Genomic DNA, 19,093 nt, shown 5'->3' on the forward strand with positions numbered 1-19,093 from the left:
AAAGTACATTTCATGAGCTTACATAGGCCAAAAAGCAATACTAACAATGGGAATACCTAAGAATTCTAGAAAACTCACTCTGCTGCACTAACAAATCTGCTCAGAAGTTAACCTTTTTAGCATAGAATATATGTATGTCAAGTGCTCGGCCCAAGGCTGGTTCGAACCTCAACACCTCCACCATCAGCTATCATAACTAGCCGAGGCATACTAGGGAAATGAATGAGGCAGTTTTCTATTGCTTTCCTCACTGGGCCAGAAGGTGCTGCTGCATATCAGTTTGCCAAGCCAACTGAAATGCATCTACTAACCTACCTCATGAAGAACACTTCACACCTCTCATCTCAGGAATTGGCTGCATAAGGGTACGAACATACCGAAGATGCATCGCAGCTCGCGGTCAAGGTTTACGTCGCAGTTGATGGAGGGTGAACATATCGGGGAGGTTTACCTTTCAGTGTTCTGAGATGTGTTTACAGTGAGTGGACGTAATGTTTAGATCTCCGTGTTCATGTTAAAGATAATTTATCCTCTATTGCTGAGCTTTTACAGGTATAGAGAATATTCAAGTGACAGTGGAGATAGTGATTCATTGGGCATAAGCACACGATGGAGGCTACTTTCATATCAGTCAGCCCGCCAGTGGAATACTCATCCTATAAATCAAAGAAGGCAGGCGCTGGGGGAATATCACAACTTATTTGAAGAACTGAAACACCACCCGGACAGATTCCATTCATACATGAGAATGTCCCTTGAGACGTTCCAATACATATACAACAATGTGGAATCAAAAATTGATACTGTGAAGTACAATAACTACCACACGAATACACACGCGGGCTCTAAACACCTGGATTAAGGACACAGTAGAACGGGGGGATATATCCCGTGATCTCAATCTGGACAAGCCAATCAGGAGCAAGCTACATCGATGCCTCCCGTTCTATAGCGATGGAAACACAAACTTTTTGTCATCACGCTAGACCTCCTGGTAAATCGCGACGGTGAATGGAAGCGAGCATCTTTGACATGAACTGCTCCATTTAAAACTGTGTGTTTGTGTTACCAGGAGGTGACATCGAGGCAACGACCACGATCGTGGTCTTAGTTAAGGTACAGCCCCAGCATTTGCCTGATGTGAAAATGGGAAACCACAGAAAACCATCTTCAGGGCTGTCGACAGTGGAGTTCAAATCCACTATCTCCCAAATACTGGATACTGGCCGCACTTAAGCAGCTGCAGTTATCGAGCTCAGTTTCCTAAGCATTGCTCATACCTCAGTTACTTTCACATTGTCAAAGCAAAGGATGAGACTGAGATAAAGAAATGAAAGTAATAAACTTGATGTAACCCACACCAGAAAATACAGTACACTTTGTATCAGTGGCTTGCGGTAACCCTCTTAGACAGATGAAGCACTGGATTCAAGTAAGAAATTTGAAACTAATGGCGCTTTCTAAAATTTCCTTAATACAGCCTAATCGTATAATATTTTTAAGATATCAGTTAAGGAATGTGAACAAAGTACAAGTAACATAACCAATTGTGCACTGTAATAAGGAAAATTATTAAGTTCAAATCTAAAGAAAACTATAATGTAATAATATAGTATATTCCTATTAACTTTATATATGTGACTATTACTTGATATATTGGTTATTTCACTGTAAGAATGACAGCCTTTTACTGCCTTGTCCCCTCAGTTTTCAGTGCTGGCTTAGCCTCATTGCAACCCAGGTATAAATCAAAAGTTTCTCTTCTTCCTCACTCCCTTCTTTTACGTTCATAACCTGCCACTGTCTGGTGATGGATGAAGGAACTGCAGCATAGAAAGATGATACAGTTTCAATTCAAAACATAGTGTGTATACTGAGTATAAGGAGTGTTTTGCAGTTATAGGTTGTTGTAGGAACAAACTCTTGTATTTTATTGTGCAACCTTTAGCGCAAATGAAGCAGCGATTTTATTCATAATGAGAGGAAACCTGAGCATTCAAACAAGATGTGAATGCTGTTTTGGCTAGCGAAATAATGCTTCATTTGGTTCTGCTCAGTGCAGACCACTGCTCTGAACACTGTACTTCACTAAAGATGGATCTGGACAGATAGAACATATAGAAATATAACATGCATAATGCCTAAATAGTTTGGATTAAATACTACACACAATAAAGGAAATTGTTCCAATCAAAACATTCGTGCAAGAAGCTTATCGAGGAGATTCAAAATATTTAAATACAATATTCTGAACATCATTTTGATATCAGATATTGAAATATATTCTAAGTTACACCCAAATATATTTATACAGGCAAAAATAAAGAACCGATGCACCCATTGCTGCACTGCGGTGGAACGCTGGTCATTTCACAATTGAAAAGACTAATACTTTAATATTGGTTCCTGGCACTGAAAGGTTTAAATGACACCTGCATAAAATAGCTGGATAGTGTAGGAATCAATTTTGATTTCTCAAACTGCAAGATATCAATAATCGTATGTTGTTATCGAAATATATCGACTGTTTCTATGCGATCGATTGGTGGATGGATGTCCTGCTATATAATATGGTTTTCATTGAAAAATTTGCCCTAAAAAATGGTGAAATGCCTATAAATTTGCAAAGAAAAATTGTGAATTATATAAGAATTTGTGGGGCGGAAGGAGAAACACATTGTAAATTAGTAAAATGACTGAAATTCAGATATGCCTTGACTGTAAAAACGTTCATAAATCATGGTATAAATGTTAAAAATCATTTACATTGTATCCACCTTTTGAGAATTCAAGAAAAACCGATTTGCGAAAATAAGGATTCCGTAGGAATATCATTTTGAGCATTTGCATTGACCTTTTCTATTTGAGCGTGCCAGTTTTCAAACTTCTTGTTGACATTGCTTCCAGTTATTTGTGCCAGCTTTCTCACTTTCATCTATGCTATAATAACCCAGCTTGGTTGATCTTGTACTCTTTCATTCTGAATGTATTATATTTGTGTGGTCTAGGGAGTCTTTTATTTTCATGTTCTTCTTGGTCCTTCCCTTTCTTTTGCCGAGTTTTTCATTCTTTGAAGGATCAGACCTAATTCATTTTTCCTCTGATTAGAGTTAAGAAAGAATGATTGCCCTCTTGTACTTCCTCTCAAAACAAAGTTCCTAGCTGGTTAGAGTTTTATTGATAGTAACTTAAAAGATACAGTATAGAGGAAGTTAAGAGGTTAACTCGGTAGTGGCTAAATTGAGAGAGAATTATGTACTAAACTTGTGCTCACCGAGGGTTATTGTATCTGAAAAATAAATTGTAGTTTGAAAATTTGATAAAAAGGATAACTTCTTATAAGAAATATCTCGTTGCTATTCTTTGTTTGAACAAGTTACTTACTTTCTGAATATGTTTCTACAATAATATAGAATTGAAAATCTTACCGTACAATTTTTGTTGTAATGAATATGATGTTATTTTATTATTTATCTTTGAAATTGAATGTAATGTAAAGTGCATTTTGTGGTAGTATTATCAGAAATTTCCATGCTTGTTACACTTTGAAATAATTTCTTTACCTTTTGTGGCTCAAATTCTTTTGAAATTGTACTAATTTAATCCATGTCCCCATTTTCATACTTTTCTCCTCTGTTTTGTTGTATTTTGAACATACTTGTAAAGAAAATGTAGATAGTTTTCATAATCCTGTCCATTACATCAAGTACAAAAGAAACTGTGAACCAGCAGTATTCCTTTAATAACTCACCCACCATTTTTGAAGTTATTAACAAACGTTATATGTAAACAAATATAAGTACGGCCATCAGTGCACTGACCAAGATAAAATAGAATATGGGAAAACAATGCAGTGTCCTAGTTATTTCCCTTGAATCTAAGAAATTCCACATAGAGATGATTTCTCAAAGAACGTAATTTGAAAGTAAATTTTTCTCAGGACTTCCTAGATTAGTTAAGATTTGTCGCTATCCTCTCACTTTCTGCAGCTTGCACTTAGTTCTCTTTTCATGCAAAGAAATTAACTTTGTACAACTTTGTTGGCAGTGGAAGTTCATTAAAGGAAAGCATTACAGACACAAGGGACTAATTGTGCCGGACCAATCGGTCCTCACTATCTCAGGGTTAACCCGTTAACCTATTTAACTGATACAGAGGTAAATGACATGTGAATCACATTATGTCAAGTGAATCATGAAGGAAAGGCTCAAAATACTTATGTACGTAAATCCTGACAGAATTTTAAAAACACACTTTATTCCCAAACTTCAAACTATGCAAGGAAGTGCAATTTTCCCTCAGCTTTTCTCCACAGCAAAGAACTTGCTGGATCAACACAACAGATTTCCAATGTGTAGCCATATTGTCTCAGAGATAGTGTATGTTTACCCACACTTAATTCACTGCAACCAGCTAACTGGTGGTTGAAAATCTTACACATTCATGTAGATAACCTGTCAAGGTTCCTATGTGAAACATTGATAAGTTCATCAAAATCGCCTTCTTCTTTCCTGGCCATATATGTAACCATAAAATGGACACTCCCGGGCTCACTAAGGGTCGTCTGTCTTAGAAAGAGTATGTCCGATGTTCTTGCACTAGATCTAGTGGCACCTCTCTTTTCCTTGAAAGAGCAGTTCGTTTCCATTTTGCCTTAGGATGCCCTCTTCTCTTCAGCTCTTCGATGGCAAGAGCTTTCTGTATTAGATCGTGTTCATCACATCTTCTGATGTGACCGTACCAGCAGAGCTGTTTTTCCTCCATCCTGTCGCTGATGGGCACAACTTCAAAGCACATGCTCATTGTGCACTTTGTTATTTAGTGATGCCCGTCGACGATCACAGCATCTGCATCTCTGTGACATGCATTCAATGATTATGCTTCTTCTGTCGTGCTCAACGTTCGGAATCATACATGAGGGCAGACTGGATAGTAGTTTTGTGCTCTTTGCCCTTCAATTTGACTGGCATCCGCTTATCACACAGAACATCCGCAAGAGACCACCATTTCTTCCACCCAACACTGATGCAGTGCTTGACATCTGTGCCAGTATTACCATCAGTTGTGATGACTGATCCAAGATATTTGAACTTGTTGGTCGTCATCAGTGGTTCTCCACCAAGAAAGATAGTGTTGTGTGGACCGACTTGCCTGGGCTGCACAAAGTTGAAGAACATGTACTCTGTCTTCTTGTGACTTATTCGGAATCCATTTGCCTCTAGCATTGCTCGCCGTCATTCCAAGACCATCTCAACCTCCTCACATCACTTGCCAACCAAAACAATATCATCTGCGTAAAGTATGGTCCACGGCAGGTCTGTTATCGACTGCTCTGTCAGGTAATTGAACAGTGCCCGGCTCAGTGCTGACACCTGATGTATTCCGATATCAACACAAGAACTGCCTGAAACACTTAAGATGTTTTTCATCTTAGTAGATGGATGTAGGTACATATCTTGGATCATATTCACATACACCTCAGGAACTTCCTAATGTTGTAGTGCTGCCCAGACAATATCTCTGTGAACACGATCAAAAGCTTTCTCCAGATCAATGAATACCATATGAAGGTCTTTATGTAGTTCATTGTGTATCTCAGTTAAGATCTGCAGTGTCTGAATTTCATTTACTTATTGACATATCCGATGTGAGGTGGTAGTGGTGATTAATCTTTTAAGAGGAAGTACATCTGAGAGAAAGTACTGAAGGGGTCTGTCAGTTCGAAAAATGAAGATATCAGCCAAAGACAAGGGTCACAAAGGATGGGAAAATGAAAGACTCCCTAGGCCTTGACACCTAACAGTGTCAGGTTGGAAAAAAACAGGTGTTGACCAAGGGAGCTCAGACAGGATGGAAGAAAATGAGGAGGCTGGCACAAGTAAGTGGAAACGATGCCAGGATTGAGATAAAGGCCTTATGATTGTCAACCCACACTCCCAAGTTACGAGCCCCTGGAGCCCCTTTCAGTTGCCTTTTACGACAGGCGGGGATACTGTGGATGTTATTCTACCTTGCCCATCCATAGGGAGATATCCGATTTGAAACTACAGTGGTTCCTATGAATGTTAATCAAACCCTTGATCCAATCTCCAATAACTAGCTTCCAGATTTTGAGTGCGATATTACCTGATATTTGATGATAATAATAATAATAATAATAATAATAATAATAATAATAATAATAATAATAATAATAATAATAATAATATTTTTTAAAGTCTATCTTCTCAGCTTCTGGGCTACAGGTCTTTTGAAATGGTGCCATCTAACAGTGGAGCTGAATTAATTCTGTTGAGTATATGCAGAGTGCATTGCAGAAGAATTTTAAGCCCGCCTGGTGGCCATGATCGTTAAGGCGCTGAAGTCTAAATGGTCTGACACCGAGGTTAGCCGGTTCGAGTCCCGTTGGTCGAAAAAAATTTCACCATCAGAATGTTGGCCGGCAGGGTAGGGAAGGTGGTGATATACAATTTCTAATCACTAGATTGCGTGCCAAAAGCCTGGATTAAATTCCAAACCTCTCCACAGTGCTCATATGGAGTGAGGGCATATGACGCTGTTGATGGTGATTCGTCCGTCGGATGGGGACGTTAAGCCTTGAAGCAGACCCCTTGGTGCTATTCGACAGGAGTAGGCTATGTGCCAGCACTGGGTTTCACCCTCTCCCTACTATCATATATCATGTCATTCATTTCATCTCATTAACTCCTCTGATGAGGTTGACGTCAGGAAGGGCATCCGGTCATAAAAACCCGCCACGACAGATTCATCTCACCTCATACCCGATCCCGATAATAATAATCATCATCATCGTCAATGTATCTTTTCCAGCTCCAGCTGGGTTGGGTCATGAACTACTGAGTTGTGCTTAACACTGCAGAAGAATTTTAACTTGCCAAGAGTTTTGACATTGAATACCAAGGCTTAAAATTTGGTGCTGTCTCTTCCAGGATCAAACCCATGAACTTGGGGTCATGAGTCAGACACACGACCTATGATCTTCCGAGGCAGCTTGCTATTTGATGTTTCTAGGCTATGAGCTGTAAGAAACCTGAAAGTTATGCCATCCTGCCATGGATGTAGTGCATCAGTTACTTGAGTGTTCCTCATTAACATATACATACAAAGAGAATTGAGTTTTAATCTGTCTACCTTGCTGCATTTCCCAAATGACAGCTTTTCATGTGTGTGTGTGGCTTACTAACTGTCCCCTGTTGAAAGTAACAGTGTTTGTTACTCATAAATCTTTGAGACAGAATGTTTTCTGGCAGGCTGTTTCTCTATTAACCTGTTAGCAGTGGGTGCCTTGCAGACGGATGTCTGACGAACACAGTGGGAGCTTCATGTAAGGATGGTGTGTACAACTTTGCTTCACATGGTAAGCACTTGTTTGCTACCCGCTGCTATTAGGTTGAGTACGTTACCTGTCAGTTTACTTTCAGTCAGTTAAAATTTCAGCAATCAGTTGAGAAAAATATTAGTAGAGTTCACAGTTTTTCACATTAAACAAGAAATGAATAAATAATATCTTCATGAATTTTATTGCAAAAAGTATGTTTAACAAATAATAATAATAATAATAATAATAATAATAATAATAATAATCATCATCATCATCATCAGTGTATCTTTTCCAGCTCCAGCTGGGTTGGGTCATGAACTACTATCCGCACACTTTATCTTGGTGCATTTACATCCTAGTGCTGAATCGGTCGACCTCGGCGATCTTCGAGATTCATACTGGCAACCTCTGAAACACAAACTATGAATCGCTTAAGCATCGTTGTGCGACATCTGGCGTAAACTTTACGTACCGGTACTGTTGTTGTTTACACATCAAAGTCAAAGTATAGAATTCATGCTAGGAACAAGATTCGCATCGAGAGATATGTTTTATAATGTTATATAATGTGTATTTGACATAGTTGTTGGCTTAAGATGATAACGGTTTAGAAATTTCATATCGATCGATCATCTTCTCGATTCAATTCAGATTTCATTTTCATTCAGTTGGCAGCACCAGGCAGCACTATCGATACCGGGACAGCTCCCTCCTTACTCCTCACCCCCGTACACAAATGCATCAAGATAAAGTGTGCGGACAGTACTGAGTTGTGCTTAACATTCTCACCAGGTCTGCGCTCTCTAAAAGTCTATAGTTGATTACTAACTTTCGGAGAGAGCTGACCCATCGAGAATGCCAAACACAGTTTCTGGTGAAACGTTGGGATCTATTAACTCAGTTCCACTATAGCTTTCAAGTCAGCAACATAATTTCTTCTATGTTTATTGAGATACCTACCGTGAAAGCCTAAACTGTTAGGATTAGACTTGGTAATATTAAGCTTGCATGCAAGGCCAAGTTTCCAAGTTTGTCTTGCATGACTCAATGGATCATGCTTCACTCCTTTTTCATCCTTTGTTTGTAAGGATACCAACTGTGCTGCATAGTTTGTTAGGGGCGCCTTCTGAGCTTAAGTTTGCGAGATCAAATTCTGGCATAGACATTGGACATTTAACGGTGCTTAAATGTGAAAGACACTTTGATTTTACAATTTGTTTCACGTTGCACCAACACAAATAGGTCTTATGGTGACGATGGGATAGGCAATGGCTAGGAGTGGGATGGAAGCAGCCGCGGCCTTAATTATGGTACAACTACGGAAAACCAGGGCTGCTAATAGTGGGGTTCAAACCCACTATATCCCAAATGCAAGCTCACAGCTGCACGATCCTAACCACACAGCCAACTTGCTCGATAGACTCTTTTCAGTTAAAGAACCCCTCCAACGTGCCTCAAAATCAATCATTAGTTATTGAAAGGACTTTGGATATATTATTATCATAATTAATAAACAACTTCCTCACTTTTCTCAAAAACCTTTGAATTCAACTTTGTAATCATGTGCATTAAATCGGGTTACATGATAGAACTGAGAGGTCAGAACTGAGAACTAATGTCAGTGTGTCGTTCAGTGCTATTCTAAGTATGTGTGTGCCATAATATTTTCCACACATACTTAGCAAAAACCAGGATTGTACCTCATTGTGAATCCCAGAGAACTACACCAGTAATAATAATAATTGATTTGATACTGAAACACTACTCTCATGTCCTGAATTTGCTAAGAAACTAGACTCCCTGAATACCCAAGAACAGGGAAGAGCTACAACAGACCTTGGTTAGAACAGCAAAGGAAATAGTCCCACTGATGAAGTCAAAGAAACATGCTTGGTGGAATGATGAATGTGACTCAGTGGTAAAACAAAGACAACTTGCCTGGCAAAAATGGATTTCAGAAAAGGACCAAGATAACTGGGAAAACTTTGCGAACGAGAGACAGATTGAACGTGACTTTCAGAGGAACAACACACGGGACTTTTACAGAACCTTCGAACGCAATCTAAATGAAAATAATCCAACAAACTTACAGTTAAAAAACTCGATGGGAAACTAGCTTACAATGATATAGATAATTGCCAGATTCTAGCGAAGTACTTTGAATCTCTTCTTAATTGTGAAATTCCAATATTCACTTTCTCATTTGAAGATAACATACATGTCCACCTAGACTCATCACCTCCAATGAAAAAAGAAATCAAACAGATTATCCAATCACTCAGGAATAATAAGCCACCAGGTGAGGACTCGACTGCAGAATTTTGGAAGTATGCTGGTGACAAAATGATTGGGAAATTGACTGATATCATCACTAAGATTTGGGAAACTGAGAAACTTCCACATGACTGGAATTCTGTCTTGATTCACCCCCTGCAAAAGAAAGGGGACAAAACAGATGTTAACAATTATTGTGGCATTTCCCTCCTATTGGTAACTTAAAAAATTCTCTCAAAAGCTCGGCAGATTAGGGCAGAACGACAACTTGATCCACAACGTGGAGAGTACCAAAGAGGGTTCAGGAAAGAGCGCTCATCTGCTGAGCAAGTTATGAATCTGAAATCTATCCTCTCATTTCTGAAACTAAGGAACAAGAAATTTGTGGTGACCATCGTCGACTTCAAGAAGGCCAACGACTTGATTGATAGAATCACTCTTATTCAAGTTCTAAAGGAGTTTGGCTTGGATAACAAAACCAGGGCAATCATCAAACAGACCCTAGCTAACACAACCTCCAAAGTTAAGTTCAGAGGAGAAATTTCAGATTCTTTCAAGATAAAGACAGGAGTTAGGCAGGGAGATGGGCTCTCGCCCCTGCTCTTCAATTGCGTCCTTGAAAAAGTCATCCGCAAGTGGCACAAAGAAATTAACAACAATGGGCTCCAGAATGGTAGAAGATTGGGTTACAAGAACATGAACCTTTCAATTGATTGCCTAGCTTTTGGAGATGATTTAACAACTTTCTCTGATTCTCTAGAAATGGCTAGCAAATTAATCACCTCAAAATACAGGTGGAAAGAGCAGGCCTCCATATATCTCTTTGGAGAAAATGCAATTCATAACTAACGTCAAGCCAGCACCAAGAAAGCTAAAAGTAAACTAAAATATCTTGGCTAGTGGATAGAACCAAACATCTCTGAAAAAGAAGCTTTTGCGTTGCGCATGAATAAAATGGAAATTGCTCATCAACTGACCAAAGACGTTTACAACAAAAAATCTGTATCCTTGAACACAAAACTCAGATGTTATTGCACTGTCATAAGACCAGAGGCGTTGTATGCAGCGGAATGCCTTGCTGTGAACAAGAAAGGCCTGATAGAAAAATTGGAAATTAAAGAAAAAAATATCTTAAGGAAAATTCTTGGCCCAATTAAAAAGACAAAGATGAATGTAGACATTGGCATAACCATGAGCTGTATACTCATGATCAGAAAATCTCTGATGTCATGCGGAGATGGAGAATTGCATTTTATGGCCACTTGCTAAGAATGAAACCCACACGATTAGCGAACCAGATCTTTACACATTTTACAGAAAGAAGACCCAGCCAACATGGTTCAGGGAGGTGGAAAGGGACCTACAGGAGATGGGGATCACTTATTAAGATATACAAGAATGCAATCCACTCAGGAGGAAATTAAAAGACCATCAGGGTTTTCAAGAAAGGCCGAAGTTGAAGACAGGAAAGACGTGGACAGAGGAAAGAAAGGAGCAACACCGGCAACAAATGAAGGAGCGCTGGGCAAAGATCAAAGCCTGAGAATACAACTGAAATAACGTGGTCCTTAGTAGGCCGATACTAACAAATAATAATAATAATAATAATGGCATTGATTACATACACTTCCACTATAACCAATCTAGTGAGTTACCCTTGCATTTACTTGTATTTTCTTAATGATGGGCACATTTCCCCCATTTTTTTTTTTATGTGGCACACCTGTACCTCTCTACACTCAGTATGTGCTGATCACCAGGGCTTTGCATATTTTGTTCCTCATATGACAAATGGTTGGACGTTACAATTTGGGAACTAGTATGCTGTCAATTTCTACAACCACCTCCCTATCCCTACTCTCAGGCATCGAGTCATTAATGGACATCAATTTATCAAATAATCATTATATACTTTTGTTATTGTGTCCCAGATATTGAACAATGATTTAATCCTCTCGTGTATGAGGACCTCATGTGAGGTCGTTATAAAGTTCTTGTGCATTTTTATGCATTCTTTATTATTTTTAATCTCAGTAGTACATTTTTAATATCACCTATTCATTTTCACAGTCACATATATAAGTGATGCTTTGCAGTTTTTTTCACATAACAAACTGCAGAACAGCCCTATATTCAAAGGTACTCCTTCCACCCCGTCAATATCCACGCATACCAACCACCGTTTATTTTCCGTAGACCATTCCCATCCATTTACCACAGACTTCAGGAGTACCTCCGGTGTCAACCTCAAAGGCATTACAGACCTATGGTCGTGCAAGTAAACTAATAAAATAATGTTATTTGCTTTACGTCCCATTAACTACATTTTTGGTTTTCGGAGACGCCGAGGTGCTGGAATTTTGTCCCGCATTAGTTCTTTTACGTGCCAGTAATCTACCGACACGAGGCTGACGTATTTGTGCACCTTTACATACCACCGGACTGAGCCAGGATCGAACCTGCCAAGTTGGGGCCAGAAGGCCAGTGCCTTAACCGTCTGAGCCACTCAGCCCGGCTGCAAGTAAACTTATGCTTTGCAATATATACCCATGGCCAGTAATGATCTATGAGTGTTAAAAGCTTAAAATAATATTCACTGAAAATTGTTTATATATTGCATTATGGTAAGCCACATCAAGTATGAGTGTTTTTTGTCACCAAATGCAAAAGAAAAATAATTCATGCATGAGACTGTTAAAATATCCTCATTATTGTGAATTAGACAAACTCATAAAAAATTATTAGTATGTATGTAACTACATAAATGAATTTATTACATAGTTGCGTAATTTTATTGACATTTAGTGAAAAAACAGTGAACTCTAATTTTAATGTTACAGATGTTTTTGATAATTTAATGTTCATTATAATGCACTTGTATTACATATGGTTTGTTGCTGAATAGAGCATGCATTTCTTTTAATTTTCTTTTAGTTAAGCAATTATGTACATCCTATGATTCTCTTTTAGGCCCTTATTCCTCAACATTTCCATACCGTAAGGCAGATACCATCAGTTCCTCCTCTGGACTGGATACATACTCTGGTGATGGAGGCTCCCTGCCTAGCAGTATTTGGTCTCTTCCTCCAGGGACAGGGGAAGACGGGAAGAGAAAGGACGACAATCTCAAAGGGGGTAGTAGTTCTTTTGGTCTGTCTGCTCTATCCAGTCTGGTGCTACAACAAGGTTTCGGCTTTGGCCGGCAGCGTAGTGAACTGTCAGACTATATGTCAGAGGGGCATCCGGTGGAAGAATATGAGACAGTGTTCCCACAGGTATGTGAATTGAATTAGCATTGCAATCCATTTGCAAAATTAAGACCTTTTTCAAGTATATTTTTAAGATTAATTTTTAAACCGTGTTTGTCCAAAATGAACTCTGAAAGATACCTCCCTCCTGACATAAGGATGTAATTTATTTTAATATAATCTTAATATAATATGATTTCCACTATGCTATATGTTACTATGTTATATATTTTTTTAAGTCTAACTATAGTGTACTAATTCATATAAATTATTATTTGTGTATGCCTTGTGATATTGGTGCTTTTAGTAATCAATATAAAATGCATGTTTTCTGTTGTTGATTAGAAAGAAATTCATTGAGGACTTAATTCTCTTCCCCATATCTCAATGGAAAATGTCTCAGACTCAAGACTACAAAATGATGTTTTAAAATTACTAGTCTTGTCCATATGTGAGAATCAGTGGTGTAGAGGAAGGGCCTGTACTACGACAGTTAGATAAACAGCCAGATGCTTAGGCTGCAGTTTAGCAATCTAGAAGTTAAATATTTTCTTGAGTACTACCAACAGATTTTAACTATGGTACTGTTATGTGGAAGTTGCATAACATTTTTATTGAGTTGGCTATAAGGTTACTGAAAATGTAGTGAAATTTTGCACAGTGATATACCTGTTACCAGATGTTTTCGTTTATTTAGTGCTATTCCTTTTGACATTGTATTACTAGAGTCCAATATCACTCTCTTCATCTTCTTCTTCATCATCATCATCGTCATCATTATCATTTCCCTTTATCCAGCTGTAGCCGTGTAGGGGCAAATATGGTTTCTCCGCACTTTCTTTGGTCTTTGCACCACTCCTCCTCCAACACTGTGTCCCAGTCCAGGTTTCTTTCTATAATATTGCGTTGGATTGTATCCTTCCATCTGAATCATGGTTGTCCACGGCCTCTCCTTGCTTGCATTTGCATTTCCTTTTTGGCATTCTTTCGTCACTCATTTGCTTTATGTGCCCAAACCATCTTAGTCGGCTCTTCTCTGTTCTATCATTCAGTTTTTCCACTCCAATTTCTTCCCGGATTTTCTCATACCTTATTTTATCTCTTCTACTCTTCTGTATCATACTCCACAAGAACTTCATTTCGGCTGCCTGTATTCGACTCTCATCCTTCTTTGTCATTGTCCAAGTTTTTGCTTCGTAAGTTGTTACGGGTACATGATACATCTTGTACATAGTTTCCTTTGCTTCCATTGGCACATCTTTGTCCCTTAAGCTTAATGTGGAAGTCCAGGTCAAAAACAGAATTAGGACTAAATCTACACATATGAAGAAGTGTTAAAATTAATTAACTATGTAACAAAACTCAGAAATTGTTGTAGAAAATAAAAAGACTGAAAATGTAACCTGGACGCAAAAGTTAAGATTCAGATTGTGGATCTTATCAAATAATTCCTACCACACGATATAATTTTGTTTTTTGTCCATTACTATTTACGAGGATGCGTGTTACGGCAAAAGTAATGTTTATATTCTTAATGCCACTGTATGTGGCATAGGATCATTAATTTAATTATTAATTCAATTTATTGCTGCTAATTTAATAAGTAGTTAGTTCCTTTTTTCCAAGATAATCAGACATATGAATAAAAATGTAGAACATTCGACAAGCACAAGCAATAAGTAAAAGCGTATGCTTTTAGCAAATACTGGCAAGTAAAAGCATTTGCTTAAATTGATATGAATAACCTTTTGCTTCTGTTGACTAGAAAGTGCTGCAAGTTTTTCCAGCATAATATGCTGACTTCTTAGAATATACTAATTAGCATTTCCTAGTCGCGCAAAGCATGCTGGTTGCCGATAAGAGGTTAAGTTAGTATAGAAACACGTTTTGACCGCCGTAACCATACGAGTTTTGCATTCGGTGTTACTGGTGTTTACAGCTCGTTCCTATTTCCTGCAGTGCATATTCAGTGTTCTACGATGTCGGAGATATCAGAAACAGATGTAGACATTGATGTGAATTATCACTTCATTCCAATGATCAAACAGTTACTAGTGTTATTAAGTACCTAAATCGCAAACTCCTTCGACAAAACAGCCAAATTACAAGCTGTTGAACAGTTATGCAAGAGTTGTGAGAAGAATCTTGGGTGGCAACTTACAGCAGATCAGGTGAAAAAAAAAAAAGGATCCATTACATGAAGACCGAAGTGAAAAAGAAAAGTGACCGTAACACTACAGGAAACAGGAAGATACAGTTGAAGAAATGGGAGGAAGAACTTCTAAATTTAATGGAAGGACAACAAAATTCAACATGCACTCGTGTACCAGGTATGTTTATTAATTCATTTTTTAAACAATTTGCTTTACGTCGCACCGACACAGGTAGGTCTTATGGCGATGATGGGATAGGAAAGGCCTAGGAGTGGGGACGAAGTGGCTCTAGCCTTAATTAACGTACATCCCCGGTATTTGTTGATGTGAAATGGGAAACAATGGGAAGACCATATTCAGGACTGCCGACAGTGGGGTTCGAACCCACTATCTCCCAGATGCAAGCTCACAGCTGCGCGGCCCTAACCGCACGGCCAGCTCGCCCGGTATTAAACTTTACTAGACTCATTGATGAAATACCGTATCACTCTGCAAGCTGTGTAGTAGTTAGCAAAAAAATCATTAGGCCTAACGTATTTCTTTCTTTTATGAATCATTCATGTTGAGTTCATTTTATTAATCTGTAGATCAAGGTCAGTAATTCTATTTCATCAACATTTCAGGAGGATGTGCTGTAGGAGGAGGTAAGGAACACGCAGCTGATATCAATAATGACAGCATACCGCTACAGAGTACGACCCCACCTCCAAGAAAATACAAGAAAATAAAGTTAGCTGCAGAGAATGAGGGGACGGAAAGACTTTTGATCATGGAACTTCAGAGACTGATGTTATTGGAACAGCTTAAGTAAGCTTGCATGCAACAGCAGGAAGTAGAAGAACGGAAATTACCTTCAAACTTAAACTTGACCTACATACAGTTGGAATGATGTGTGGAATATAAAATCAGAGAGATAAGTGTTTGTATTCAACTGAGGCGAATGATACAGTAGCGTACAAGATGAAGTGAATCACAAATAAATTTATAACGATGTATAAGTTAAATGAAAAATACGAGCCACTCAACTTTTAAATTTTGCTGTCATGTCCAGATCACAGTGCTTTACTACGACCATAGTTAATTTACAGCAACTTGTTGAAACAAAATATTAGCGATTTCATTTCTTCTTTGTACACCACGTCTTCTCATGTCATCATAACCATATTCTTGTTCACCCCCATCACCAGCAACCCCCTGTGGGTGGGGGCGGTAGAATAACACCCACGGTATTCCCTGCCTGTCATAAGAGGCGACTAAAAGGGGCCGCAGGGGCTCTGAACTTTAGAGCGTGGGTTGGCGACCACGGGGCCCTCAGCTGAGTCCTGGCATTGCTTCCACTTACTTGTGCCAGGCTCCTCACTTTCATCTATCCTATCCGATCTTCCTTGGTCAACTCTTGTTCTTTCCCGACCCCGACGCTATTAGGTTTGCGAGGGCTAGGGAGTCTTTCATTTTCACGCCCTTCGTGGCCCTTGTCTCTCTTTGGCCTATGCCTTCATTTTTCGGGGTGTCGGACCCTTTCCATTTTCTCTCTCTGATTAGTATTATTTAGAGGATGGTTGCCTAGTTGTACTTCCTCTTAAAACAATAATCACCACCACCACATCACCAGCACCATCATCATTATTTTCTTCAGTATAAATGTTATCAAAATTGTCCTCATCTCTTAAATGCTTAGAGACATTATGCAGCACAAAGCAACAGATGATACGTGAAATTTTCTGTAGAGAGATTCTGACTTTGTTTGCTAGTAGAGGGAAACATCTCTTCAGCTGACCAAAACATCTTTCAATAATTACTCTGTTTTGAGCATACACGTGATTGTAATTATCTTTTGATTTTTAGGGTTTCGGTAAGGAGTTACGAGCCAAGGTTCAAGCCCGTAACCTGAATCACCCAACAGTATTGCACCTCCTGCATGGTCTCGCAATCCTTCATACACACGTGAATTCAGCTAGCATCAATACTTGTAAAATGTTTGCTTGAATTGCATGTTGCCTGTACATTGATAGAAGCGAAATTTTTGCGGTTGGTGTATTCATCGCCGCGTAACATACATACATACATACATACATACATACATACATACATACATACATACATACCTTATCATTATAGACTGTTATGCCTTTCAGCGTTCAGTCTGCAAGCCTCTGCGAATTTACTAAAAGTCGCCACAATCGTGGCTTTAAAATTGGTACATGTGTACAGTCAAGAGCACCGATCACACAAGGAAAAATAAAACATTGCTGCCATTTGTCCTAGCTATATTGATTTCTTGTGGCCGTGATGGAAATTTTATCCAGTGATGTGCTTTTTGAAAAATTTTCTCACTGACAAAATGAATGGTTCTACTAACAGTACTTTGATGCACTCCCATATCTTCTCCTATCCCAACTTGGAAACCTGGATCGCCAACAAAACGAAGAAATATCTGCATTCGTTCTTTCTATGTTAACACACCACCACGCGTCTCGTCACTTTCTCCCAAGAAAGAGCTTGAAATTAATTCAACATTTTCTTCGTTAAATCTATACAAATGTTTATATGCACGTTCATCACTATGCCGTCTTGGATTATAGAGTTTCCTGCGTCGGATATTCACAATTTGCGCCATTAATCAACCAGAAGGCAACACTAAGTCGTCACAGAACAAACTTCAAGCTAACTGAGACTGGCTTAGTAAATCTTAAGCAAATGGTTGCGTAGTACTAGCACGTGCTAGGTTTTATTCATGTAGATTTCAGCATTTGTTGGAAAATTAAGCAAATGCTTGGTAGCAAGTAAATACCAGTAAGTAAAGCAACTGCTAAATTATTTTATTCATACTTATTCCAGCATATGCTTACAAAGGAGGTAGCAACGGTATTTGCTAGACTATGCATACATCCCATTGTTAGAATAGTTACTGGCAAGCATTTATTTCACTTTAGTGTAAATACTTAGTAGCAAGTTTGTATGAAGTCAAAGATATATAACCTCCGTGACGTCGTATACGGTACCTTTACTCCATATGTGTGTCGCGGATAGATTTGGAATAGAACCCAAGCTTTTGACACATACTCTAATGATTAGGAAATGTATACTATCACCTCTAGTACCCTACTAACATCTAGAAGGTAAAAAATATGTTGGACTATTTGAGACTCGAACCCATAAACAACTGCGTGGCAGCATCAAATGTTGCCATGTAATGACTACAGTTACCTGGTAAGCTTGCTGTTCAATTATTTGCGTGCAGCTCATATAGTCAGTAGCAACACCTTGCCAGTTTCGGAAATCTTTAAAAATTATGATAGCTGGACAGGAAGCATGATATATTTTATAAATATTCACAGATAATTACGTTATAACAACTTACTTTTTGTATAGCATCATGCAGATATAGATTTATCTTGATGTGTAGCCATCTTGATCCTTAGTAGCGTCCCCGATAGGAGCAAAGTCCCAGATAAGAGCGTTAACTGCCTCTCCAACTTCGGCACAGCTAAACTCAGGAATATTCTACCAGATTGCACATAAATGAAAGTTGTAGTATGTGTTTTCAACCGAACTTCCAGATAAATGTGCAAACTGTCACATAAATTTAAACCGCACTTATATCTGGCTGTCGTAGTACATGCCCTTAGTGAAAGGTTTCTTATCCTAAATATGTTTTATATTTCATTGTGTTGGGGAAATCCTATTATGCGTTCTTACCTTTCTATATACAATTTGATTATTCACTTGTTTGTTCCTTTCCATTATTAATTTTCAGTTTGTTTTTCAGAACTCTGGCAGCAACTGGTTTTCTGCGGGTGGTCACAATTTGTCACACACGGGAAATATTCCACCTGATTCCATTGTCCCACGCAACATCAACTCTTCGCCTGATCTTGGAATTGAGAGTGACCAAGGACGTTTCTCAAGTCTGGAAACATCAGCTATGCCCCCTCCAGGAGTTCACCTGGAAGCACCAGAGCCTGAGAGAAATCCAACTGACATGGGCAGTGATGTTGATGTCGACCCTTCTATTTCTGAAACTAGACTCTTGTCAGGTATGTTAACCTGCGAGTGCCACAGTGTCTGTCATGCAC

The 19,093-nt window shown here is 38.7% G+C and overlaps 1 protein-coding gene across 8 annotated transcripts in view; it reads left to right on the forward strand.

Moving 5' to 3' along the window:
- The window catches only part of LOC136871688 (centrosomin), a 540,670-nt gene that overhangs the window by 509,503 nt on the left and 12,074 nt on the right, over positions 1-19,093 (forward strand). For 5 of the 8 annotated variants that reach the window (XM_067145194.2, XM_067145191.2, XM_067145195.2 and 2 more), the window contains 2 exons: positions 12,587-12,891; positions 18,787-19,054. In XM_067145194.2, the coding sequence (XP_067001295.2) occupies positions 12,587-12,891; positions 18,787-19,054 (573 nt within the window). Of the gene's footprint in view, positions 1-7,271; positions 7,379-12,586; positions 12,892-18,786; positions 19,055-19,093 lie in introns of those variants that run through there. The other 3 variants (XR_010859792.2, XR_010859793.2, XR_010859794.2) reach the window with 3 other exon arrangements.

Source organism: Anabrus simplex, chromosome 4, assembly GCF_040414725.1.
Source record: "Anabrus simplex isolate iqAnaSimp1 chromosome 4, ASM4041472v1, whole genome shotgun sequence".
NCBI lineage: Eukaryota > Metazoa > Arthropoda > Insecta > Orthoptera > Tettigoniidae > Anabrus > Anabrus simplex.